Below are 11,495 nucleotides of genomic sequence, written 5' to 3'. Positions count from 1 at the left end.
GTTGGTTGTTACGAAACTTCTATACCAGTATTTGAGGATCTGCTAATACTTTCTGTGCTTGTTTACTGTGAAAGTATTGATATTTGTTCAGGAGCAATTTTTGCTGATTTTCTTGGTTGAGACAATAGATTGAAATTTAATCCTAGTGGACAAGTGTAAATCCCATTTATTTTATGTTCAGAAGTTGAAATCCAGGTATTCATATCCCAAGGAAATAACTGTTTTGACTAAAACTGCACTTCAGTGCGCAAGAAATTAACTTTAGTCCGCTAAATTTCTAAAATGGACTGGTCCATCATTCAATTTTGGCAATACCATTTATTATTTGAAGGGCTGTTTACTGAAAACATGCAGATAGCCTACTAATGAAACTGTAGAAAATAAACTGGCATTATTTATAGAACATTTTTAAAAAGATTTGGGAGACAAAATGGAATAAGGGGCAGTGTCCATTCATTATTTCCTGAAACATCCACTGATGAAAGTTTTAGTCTGTTTGAATTCTCATCTGACTTGTTGTGCTGCATGCGGCAAAGGGAATGCTTTACGAACTAGATAGTCTGACATTGCTTCAGGTAAAACCTGATTCAGGACAGCAAGCATCTGAAAAAAATGTAATTTCACAGGATAATAAGCTCAATTGAAATTTGAAAAAATTTGAGTGCAAGCACCTGAAAAATGTAATTTCAGAGGAAATCAAGGTCACTTGAAATTTGAGACTGATGCGCAAGCACCTGAAAAAATGTAATTTCACAGGAAAATAAGGTTACTTGAAATTGAAGACTTTTTGATGTGCTAGTACCTGAAAAAAATGTAATTTTACAAGATAATAAGCTAACTTGAAATGGAAGACTTTTTGATGTGCAAGTACCTGGAAAAAATGTAATTTTACAAGATAATAAGCTCACTTGAAATTGAGACTTTTTGACGTGCAAGCACCTGAAAGATGTAATTTCAGAGGGAAATAAGCTCACTTGAAATTTGAGACTTTTTGACGTGCAAGCACCTGAAAAAAGTAATTTCAGAGGAAAATAAGGTCACTTGAAATTCGATACTTTTCTACATGTTTTCAGTAATTGTTAAGAATATAACTATGACAGAAAATAGCTGGCCAGACAGGAGAGTTTATCAAAGTCTCACTTTTGTACACTGCTGACTTTATACATAACATAAAAGTATAAAACAATTCATTAAAACATTAATACATAAATATTTTGCAACTTGAAATATGTACAAAACCACTCGGAATGAGACACTGCTATTTTGAAACAGTATGTATTAATGTTCACATAAATGAAATGCTTTTTTAAAGCTAAGATTTAAACTTTTATTACATATGTATTATAAAACACTAGATTAAAACAATTATTACTGTTTTATAGTTCATATGCAATTTTGTATGTGAATAAAAAATTTCGAAGAAATTCACTTGTCACATTCTATGAAATGTACAACATTGAGAGGATGAGAAGCGTACTGTTTAGAGCAAATCATTTTCATGTTTTAGCACACTTACACAATACTTGTCGAAAGGTCTTTTTGTTCCATGTACAAGGTACCGGCACTTTGGATTTACATTCTCCACAGCGTCTTGCATTGCATCTGAAACAGGATCCGTGCTGGTTGCTCCAGCGTCTGCTATATGACTGAGTCCGTTTATCAGGTTGTCTATATACTCTCTACCGTAAGCCACTTTTACATCGGGAGAGGCTTCATCTCAAGCTTCATTGAGGTAATCTTCGGCAAGTTTTGCCTGAAAACGTCAAAAAACAGTAAACACTAAAATTTGTTCTTGTGAGATGCAGCAGTGTTTCTTCCTAATTAACGTAACGGATCACATAAAATGACAAATTATTTCTTTCTGTCTACATTTATTAAAGAAGCAAATGAAAGGAATTGCGAATCAATTCTAATTTATCATTCAACCTGTTGTAACTAGAACGTTGATGCCCAAATGACACCTTTGTCGAGCACGTTATCTTTGGACACACCGCCATAACGGCTCAAACATTTCAGCCAGTTAAAAGGAAAACCAAAGTTATTATGGCATCGACAAGATTTGACATGACTTTTGATTCCGAGGGTGACCTTGAACTTTGAGATAGGGACCTGTGCCCTGTGGCAATACTACATTGTAGGTTATTTTTTTACCAAATAAATATGAGCCGCAATATGAGAAAACCAACATAGTGCGTTTGCGACCAGCATGGATCCAGACCAGCCTGCGCATCCGCCCAGTCTGGTCAGGATACATGCTGTTCGCTTTCAAAGCCTATTGCAATTAGAGAAATCATTAGCGAACAGCATGGATCCTGACCAGATTGCGCGGATGCGCAGGCTGGTCTGGATCCATGCTGGTCGCAAACGCACTATGTTGGTTTTCTCATGGCGCGGCTCATATGGTCTCTAAGCATGTGAAACTCATGGCCTAAACAAGATCTTATATGAGCATTTATCCCCAGCGAGACCTTGATCTTTAAAAAAGAGATCTGGGGTTTGCGAGCAACACTCCGTTTCATTGAGGTTAACATTATGCCTTATATAAATAAAGATTGCTACATGCATGTCTAAGTTATGGCCACGACAACGTCTAAAATGACATCTGACCCCTAACCGTGATATTGGCCTTTGAGACAGTAGTATGGGATGTATGGCACTTTGTCTCATTAGGCAAATACCTCTACAAAACAAAATAAAATAAGATTTCTTCATGCATGTCTAAGTGGCCCAGACAAGATCTTACATGAACTTTCCCGAATGTGACATTGACCTTTGAGATAGGGACCGAGGGTTTGTTCGCGACACTCCATCTCATTGGGGGTAAACAGTTATGCCAAATATAAGATTGCTCCATGCATGTAAAGTTATTGCGGGACAAGCACGGACGTACTAATGATCAACAGGTGTACAATCATAACTTGTACAATCATAATTTCACATAGCAAATTAAATTGATTTCTTACATTTTTGTTCATAAGCATCGCGGTAACTCCTCCAAAATGTCCGGGCTCCATTACGATGACCTTGACACCAAACCTGTACATCTCTCTACGGAGAATATCCGAAAAGGCTTCTCCCGCCCATTTCGTCACGATATAAGCAGAGTCGGTAGGTAGTGGCAGACGACCTTTTACACTGGTTACATTAATCACCCTGCCTAAAATACAGTGTTTCAGACAAGAGACAATCAAATAGCTGCCACAGATGGGATTATTGAAAACTGAACCCATTTGTCAGGATATAACTCTGGCTGATACATTCATTACACGGAATTATTTATTCTACAATTGTGGGTTAAATAAATACTGAAATAAATACTGAAAAACAAGATTATTGCTAACGAATAAAAGTCCCCTAGTGGAAGGAGCATTTAGCATAACAGCTGCCATACGAACCACATTTTTATATTAAAATTTCATTAAAAAACCTGCATATTTTCCATATAACCTACCATCTATATGTCAGGGAAAAAATCTTGCAGATCTTTTTAAGTTATTATAGAATTTAACTTTTCTCACAGTTGTGAATAATTTGTTGCCATAGTAGCCCCAGCAATATAAAAAAAATGTGCATATTCTCCATATTGTCTTCTATCCATGTATAAAGTTTCATGAAAAATATCTTGTACCTTTTTAGTAATGTAAAAATCCACAATTTGAGACTGACAGAAGGACGAACGGAAGATCAACAGTGTGCGTAACGTGTTCTCCATACTATTGTTGTCTTCTATCTTTTTACTAAATTTCATGAAAAATATCTTGTACTTTTAAAGTTAAGTATACTCCACATATTGTCCCATTGTTTGGACTATTTGTTGTCGTAGCAAAATAATAAAAGGAGGTGAATATTCTCTGAATTGCTATCTACCCATGTTTCAAATTTCATTAACAAATATCCTTAACTTTTAAGGTTATCGCAGGATCCCACGTTTCCACTTTTTATCATATTTTTTTTGGACTATCTGTTGCCATAGAAATCTCATTTTTTTGTCATAGCAACAAAATAAAAGGACGTGTAGTGCCAATATTCCATATTGCCCTCTATCAATGTATCAAGTTTCCTGAATATCTTGTATTTGTAATGTTACCGTAGGACCCGACTTTGTGGGACTGACTATCGGAGGACTGGCCAACTAAAACAAGCGAACGTACTGTAACTCACCTCTAGACTTCCTGATTAAAGGCAGGCAAGCTTTTGTTACACGAACCATTCCATAAAAGTTGACCTCTGCGACACGTTTCATCATCTCAATTTGAGTAAATTCAACATCGGCAATGAACTCTATAACCGCATTGTTGATCACAGTCCAAAGACCTGTGAGAAAAATTAAAAACATGTGTAATTACCATCACCAACACACTCCTAAATTTCAAGTTAGCAACATCTTAACATTTATTCTTGTTTTTCTGTCCGTATCATTTCACCTGGAATTATCCTGATTCAAAATGGGTAAAAAATAAGGTGCGAGTCTTTTTGGACGTGTCTTTAGGCACATGCGGGTAACTTCAGTGATAGAACCACCGACCTTCCGCAAGACAGCTCTGACTTCCGGTGAGCCTCTAACCCACAGTAATGAGAGACACACGATTCGGACAGCAAACTCAATTAACTACTCTGATCATTAGGATCCACCGACATCTCGTTGTTGTGCTAGATACTGTGTTTTTATATAGTAGTACTCTGCTTTCGAAGATCCCATATAAATCGCCGGTCAAATACAGGACACTGACACTGTGTGTTATCTGCAATATTGACTGTGGTTATCAAGGTGAGTTGTACATAATCATTTATTCAAGCCATGTTTATCAAACACACGTTTCATAATATTCATTATGTAAATTGCTTCAAACACTGGATACGTCTTCTGCACTACTTAAAAGTCACAAGTTGAAGCGCGTACAAAGAAAATACAAATATGTTTTTTTTTTAAGAATTATACATTGTTCTCGGTCTAGTACAATTTCTTTTCGGTGGTTTGCAAATTTCTAGTACCTGAATCTGGTATTTTACTGGCTTTTGACGATATCCACAGCCTGGTTTACACTTTCATCACTTGTTACATCTAAAGGTACGACGTGCAGTCTCTCTCCTCCCTTCTCTCTGAGAGCAGTTGCTCCCTCACCTTCGGGCTTAAGACATCCGGCAAACACAGTAAATCCAGTCTTTGCAAGTCGTAGGGCTGTATCATGACCTAAACCTTTTGACAATAAATCATCAGTATTTATTCATTGATATGCTTTAAATTATGCTGCTAAATGAACTTTGGGCGATGAGACAAACGAAACTACGAATTGAAAGTGTGATACGGATATCGTGTCTTCCCACCGTGTTTCCTTGGGGGTTTTTTTTGTTGTTGTTTTTTTCCATGGTTCGGACACCGGTTCAGACACTGGCATGTAGAGTGTCTCCTGGCCAATGAAGAGGCCAGTACTGTTCTTCCCAAGAAAGAAGTATTCGTGCTGATCACTGCTCTCGAGGGCAGCGGTGGTCTAGTGGTTAAGGTGTTGGCCATTCAATCCGGGGGTCGTGGGTTCGAGCTCCACTGGGGTCACGACCACGTCTTCTCATATGACACCAGTACTGGTTTATCCAGGAAGCGGACTCGACAGTGGTTTCAATAAGCTCGAAGCTTTCATCACAATCGAGCAAAAATCAATTAGTATAAACTAGAAACTCCGCCACCACCCCTAAACCTAAATCCTTACATTATTGTGCTCAGCTGACATGTAATCCTAAATTAATAACTATAAACACATAACAGATACTAATATATTTACCTGTATCACATCCTGTTATTAGAATACCTTGGCCTACAATTTCTATCCTGTTAATATACTTTTTCGCTAAAACTTTATACAAAATGTATAAAACAATAATGGCTAATATATATAAATAAATTTCCCAAATAATCTTGTAAACTGATAGCAGCGTTGTAAACATCCACGCAAAGAAAAACATATTTTCTGAACTGTTAGCCTGCATTCTGACCTATTAAATGAAGTATTACATCAGGCCCGTAGCCACACTGAGGCACACTAAGGCAGCAGCCTCGGAAACAAACAAAAAAGCGAAAACATACGGAATCCTGTTTCCGCCATCGACTTTTCGACTAGACAGAAACGCGAAAACTTGAAATTAAGCATCTAATTTATACTTTTCGTGCTATAAATTTACCGCGAAAAGTCGAAATCTTGAAGTTTTTGACCCGACAATTGTTGTGCAAACGTCAACTTTTCGACCTAGAATCAAGCGCGAAAAGTAGAAATTAAGACAGCTAATTTCAACTTCTCGTGCTAAGATATTTCCTCGAAAAGTTGAAAAGTCGAAGTTTGTAACGCGACAATTGTCGTGCAAATTTCAACTTATCGACTGAATTTGTAGGGCGAAAAGTATAAATTAAAGTCTTAACTTCTACTTTTCGTGCCAGTTCTTTGGCCGATAATTTCGCGATATTATCGCTTAAATTTCGACTTTTCGTTGTAGGACTAATTTACCGGGGTAGGCATAGAGCCTTGATATTTGGTATGTGACATTATCTAATGGTCCTCTATGAAAATTGTTAAAATTGTGCTCCTGGGGTGAATAGAGGCCCCGCCCCGGGGGTCCCAAGTTTTACATAGACTTGTATAGGAAAAACTTTGAAAATCTTCTTGTCTGATACCGCAAGACCTAGGACTTTGATATTTGATATGAAGCATTGCTTTGTGCTCCTCTACTAAGATTGTTAAAATTATGCCCCTGGGGTGAAAAGAGGCCCCGCTCCGGGGGTCCCAATTTTTAAATAGACTTATATAGGAAAAAAATTAAAAATCTTCGTGTCTGAACGTTCAAGGCCTTTGATATTTGGTGTGTATCATTGCCTAGTGGATCTCTAACAATATTGTTCAAATTATGACCCTGGGATGAAAAGAGGCCCCGCCCTGGGGTTCATTTGTTATATGAGTTATATAGGAATAAAAACTTCAAATATTATCCGATTATATTTCCTAGACTGTTTAATTACAATTACCTGATGACCCTAAGCAATTAGGAGTCACTTGACTGTGACCTTGACCTTCTTTCTTGTTTTTTAAGATACAGCCATGAAATTTGGATGACATGTACAGTTTTGCACACCAATCTTAAAACTGACTTTCAGTGACCATGAATGTGACCTACTTTATAAGATTTTAGAGTCAGTTTGCCATTTGAAACATGTGGCTCATATTTCTTAGGTGAGCGATTCAGGGTCATCATGACCCTCTTGTTGGATTACTTCCTTTTTATGTTACTATAAATAGCTTATTGTGTAACTATTTTATTATTGGTCATAGGGAAAAACCGAGACCACTTTTCTGTGGTACAACATGGATGGTACCTCCAATTTTTAGGTGACATATCTATACCTGGTAAGGATTTTTTGTGGACTTATTGTTTTTGCTGTTGACTTAGAATTTTTTTTTTGAATTTCTTCTTTTTGTTCTTCCTGTCCTTTAGGCTTCAACAGATAAGTTCTTTAAATTTTACTCCCATCCTCCTCTGATATAACCCTTCGGGTGTATATTGCCCCACTTGGCGGAGCTCTTGTTTAGAATGGCCTTCTGCATCCCCCCCCCCCCCCCCCCCACACACACACACTCCATGCCTTTTTTCCTGGAACAGCCCTAAGTGTTTCATACTTAAGCTGTCGGTTACTCATTTATTTCAGTATAAATGTTGTGTAGGCCTATTTTGGAAAAATAATTTTCATACTAAATGTTGCTCTTGATTTTGATGTTCCCTGAAGGGCGAGTATAATTATATATTAGTCAAAAGTTCCAACGCCCATATGTACATAAGTTTCGATATTTTATTTAATATTAAACCAAGTACAATGAAATTTGACATGAGTAACACAGAACTATCCTGTAACAGAATGAAAAACAAGAACTTAACAGAAAAACACAGTAGAGAACAATAAAATGCATTAATTGATTGAATGGTGCATTTTTAAAGTTCGCAGGATCAGTCAATAGCGGGTGTGGCCACCAGCAGCATTCACCACAGCTAAACATCTTCTTCGCGTTGATGCGATCAAACGACGCACAAAGTTAATTGGAATATTACGCCACTCCTGTATAATCGCATTGGTTAATTCTTGTAGGTTTCTAGGCTGTCTATGACGCCTGCGGATCGCCTTGTCGAGCGCGTCCCACAGGTGCTCAATTGGCGACATGTCGGAAGAAAACGCAGGCCAATCAAGAATGTTGACGCCGTTCTGCTGCAGGTATGCCATATTTATACGAGCCACGTGCGGACGTGCGTTGTCCTGTTGGAAAATGAGATTGTACGCCGGATGTGCGTTGATGTAAGGTACCACCACAGCACGCAAAATGTCCTTTTGGTATCGCTGACCGTTCATGTTACCGTTACGCGCTTCTGACCTATCCTGCAATCTTTAAAAGTGCACCCTTCGATTAATTAATGCATTTTATCGCAGTCTACTGTGGTATTTGATAAGTTTTTGTTTTTTATTCTGTTACAGGATAGTTATGTAATACTCATGTCAAATTTCAGTGTATCTGGAATAATATTAAATGAAATATTGATACTTTTGTACATATGGGCGTTGGAACTTTTGACTAGTATAGTTACATAAAATTTTGATCATATAAGGATAAAGCATATCCTTTGCAATAAAACTAAAAAAGACAGTGTTTCTTTTAATGTTTTTGTAACACATTGGAGCAATTGTCTCGACAACTACAAGGTGAAAAGCATGGATATTTGATAAGCGACGTCCCCTATGAAAAATTATGCCCATCAGCCCATAGTATGAAAAAGGAGGGTTAATCATCGTGAATAGTCTTACTCTTGTGTAACTGACCCTCTTTTTAGCTCGCCTATTCGAAGAATAAGTAGAGCTATCCTACTCACCACGGCGTCGGCGTCACCTTGGTAAAGTTTTACGTACCAGTCCACATTTTGAGAAAGACTTTTGAGATAAAGCTTTGAAACTTTCAACACTTGTTTACTATCACCATGGCCAGTTATAGGCAAGAACACATAACTCCATCAAGGATTTTGGCTGAATTATGGCCCCTTTCAACTTAGAAATTTTGGTTAAGTTTTTCGTACCAGTTTGTATTTTGACAAAGTCTTTTGAGATAAAGCTTTGAAACTTTCAACACCTGTTTACCATCACCATATCCAGTTATAGGCAATAGTACATAACTCCATCAAGGATTTTGGCTGAATTATGGCCCCTTTTTGACTTAGAAGTCTTGGTTAAGTTTTCCGTACCATATTTTTTGTGAAGTGTTTGACATATTTTTACCATGAATAATCTTTACCATGACCTACATGTACTTATCTAGTATTAGCTCACCTGTTGCAAAGTGGCAAGTTGAGCTTTTGTGATTATCCGTTGGCCATGCATGCATAAACTTTTGCTTGTGATCACTCACTACAAATGCCACATTTTCCAAGGGTAATTAGGTCAGAATGTTTATCTCGATATCTAGGTCGAGTTTGAATCTAGGTCAAGTGGGGTCAATACCTACGTAACCAAATACGAAAACACTGTGACTAATCTAGAGGCTATGTTTTTCAATGGATCTTCATGAAACTTTGTCAGAATGTTTATCTTAATGAGACCTAGGTCAAGTTTGAATCTGTGTCAAGTAGGGTTAGGCTATAATTTTCAGTGGATTTAAAATTTTCATGAATCTTGGTCATAATGTTTCTCTTGATGATATGTAGATCCAGTTTATATATGGGTCAACTGGGGTCAAAAATTAGGTCACTATGTCAAATTTGAGGAAAACCTTTGCAACCATTTTAAAGGCCACATTTTTTTATCAGAGTTTCACGAAACATGGTCATAATATTCATTTTAAGCCTCGTGACTATTTTACATGCAACATTTTACAGTGCATCATCATGTAGACAGTAGTGACAAGTTTATCAAAGATATTACCAAAATTCTATGTCGTTATTTACCTTTGTGACTTTTTAGAATACACCTATGATTACCTTTTCTTAAACACCATTGAAAAATCTTACTGTTAATTCTAATCATGTGTTAATGTAAAACAATGGTTCCAGTGATAACATATATTCTTCCATTGCTCAAACATTAGTAGGTTGCCACCCATGTCACCTTGTATAGCAGCAATGGGTGTATATTTGCCGGTGCCTAGGAAAAATCTCATAGTCCTGTGGTGTATTGCATTGATACAGTAAAATCTTCTTGCACCCCAAACAGCGGCTCCATAGCGTATAACTGGTACCACATTTGAATAATACAATTTTGTATAAACATCATAAGGTAACCAAACAAAGCTTTTGTACTTGGCAATGAGTAGTCCCAGGGCACGGCCAGCACTCTGAGCGACCATTTTGGCTGTAATGTTTAAATCAAGATGTTCAGTTAAGGTTAAACCAAGGTATGTATATCTTATAGAACAGACCAATGATATACCTCTATATGACATAGGGTTTCTAGGATCATTAGAAGATGACTTTGGTATTGGGTTTATAATAGTTTTTGACCAGAGTGCTAGAACCTGACCAGTTTTAAAACACATATTGAAAAGACTATGCAAAATAAAAATTGAAGTATCATTCTTAAAAAACCTCTCATGGTAACATATCAAAACCAGACGCTGTTCTGCTTTCTTTACTTCTAAAACACATATCAGTATCTAAAACATTGTCAGTTACAATATCAGCTACCTGCATAGGTATAGTCTTACTTTTTTCATTTGCAATACCTGTTTTGCCTATTGTTTTCCAAAACTGGTTACTATCACAATGTAGATCAGATAAAATATCATTTTGAGTTTTATACCAAGAAAACCTTATAGAACGTTGTACCTCTCTATCAAATTGTTCTTTAACATTAACATATACATGCTTAAAATCATTTTTCAAAGATTTGGAAGAACAATTTAACCAATTTCTTTCTGCTGTATGAACATTTCCCCACAGATCAGACGATTTATCATTCCACCAAGGTTTAAACGTTCTATATTTGGAACAAGATAAAATGTTATTAGTATAAATGGTTATAAAAGGTATTTTCTCATACATTTCTGACTTAACAATATCACACCATTGGTTGTATGCAACATCTATGTCCGATTGCATTCCCAGGCTAGTTACTAGTTTAGCTATAAGGTAATTTAACTGTGTAACTATACTTTGGTCAGACAGAAAATTTCCTGGGATATTACCGAAGTTGGAATTGTCATAACTTTGCGATGGCATGCAGTGAGCCTGTGAATGCAATCAAACATTTACATTGATTTTCCAAAAAAAAAAAGAGTGATCTGGTATATTTCTAGCAATTACATTTCCAATATTTATTCTACTAGTATCTAAAATGTATGACAATGTTGTTGCTCTTTTCATGAGCTATAAAGTTTGCTTTACTGAGCTCTTGATCTTTGTTACATATCCTCCTCGAACTCAAGCCATGCTTGCAGGACAAAGATTACAATTTCAGATTTGTTGTATTAACCATAAATAAAGGG

At 36.7% G+C, this 11,495-nt stretch overlaps 2 protein-coding genes across 2 annotated transcripts; both read right to left on the bottom strand.

The window, feature by feature from the left end:
• Window positions 1-443: 443 nt before the first annotated feature.
• Window positions 444-4,398, bottom strand: LOC123565056 (D-beta-hydroxybutyrate dehydrogenase, mitochondrial-like). Its single transcript, XM_053537641.1, has 4 exons — window positions 4,162-4,398; window positions 2,964-3,157; window positions 1,517-1,753; window positions 444-603 (listed from the first exon to the last, which is right to left on the bottom strand). The coding sequence occupies exons 1-3, from the start codon at window positions 4,334-4,336 to the stop codon at window positions 1,718-1,720; spliced, it is 405 nt and encodes a 134-aa protein (XP_053393616.1). The 5' UTR covers window positions 4,337-4,398; the 3' UTR covers window positions 444-603; window positions 1,517-1,717.
• Window positions 4,399-4,992: 594 nt separating this feature from the next.
• LOC128555391 (estradiol 17-beta-dehydrogenase 2-like) lies at window positions 4,993-6,068 on the bottom strand. Its single transcript, XM_053537642.1, has 2 exons — window positions 5,778-6,068; window positions 4,993-5,197 (listed from the first exon to the last, which is right to left on the bottom strand). Exons 1-2 carry the CDS (start codon window positions 5,980-5,982, stop codon window positions 5,007-5,009), a joined length of 396 nt encoding a protein of 131 aa, XP_053393617.1. The 5' UTR covers window positions 5,983-6,068; the 3' UTR covers window positions 4,993-5,006.
• Window positions 6,069-11,495: the final 5,427 nt, after the last annotated feature.

The sequence above is a fragment of the Mercenaria mercenaria genome, chromosome 2 (genome assembly GCF_021730395.1).
Source record: "Mercenaria mercenaria strain notata chromosome 2, MADL_Memer_1, whole genome shotgun sequence".
Lineage (NCBI taxonomy): Eukaryota > Metazoa > Mollusca > Bivalvia > Venerida > Veneridae > Mercenaria > Mercenaria mercenaria.
Note: the sequence above shows the minus strand (reverse complement) of the source record. Positions and strands in the feature narration are given on the sequence as shown.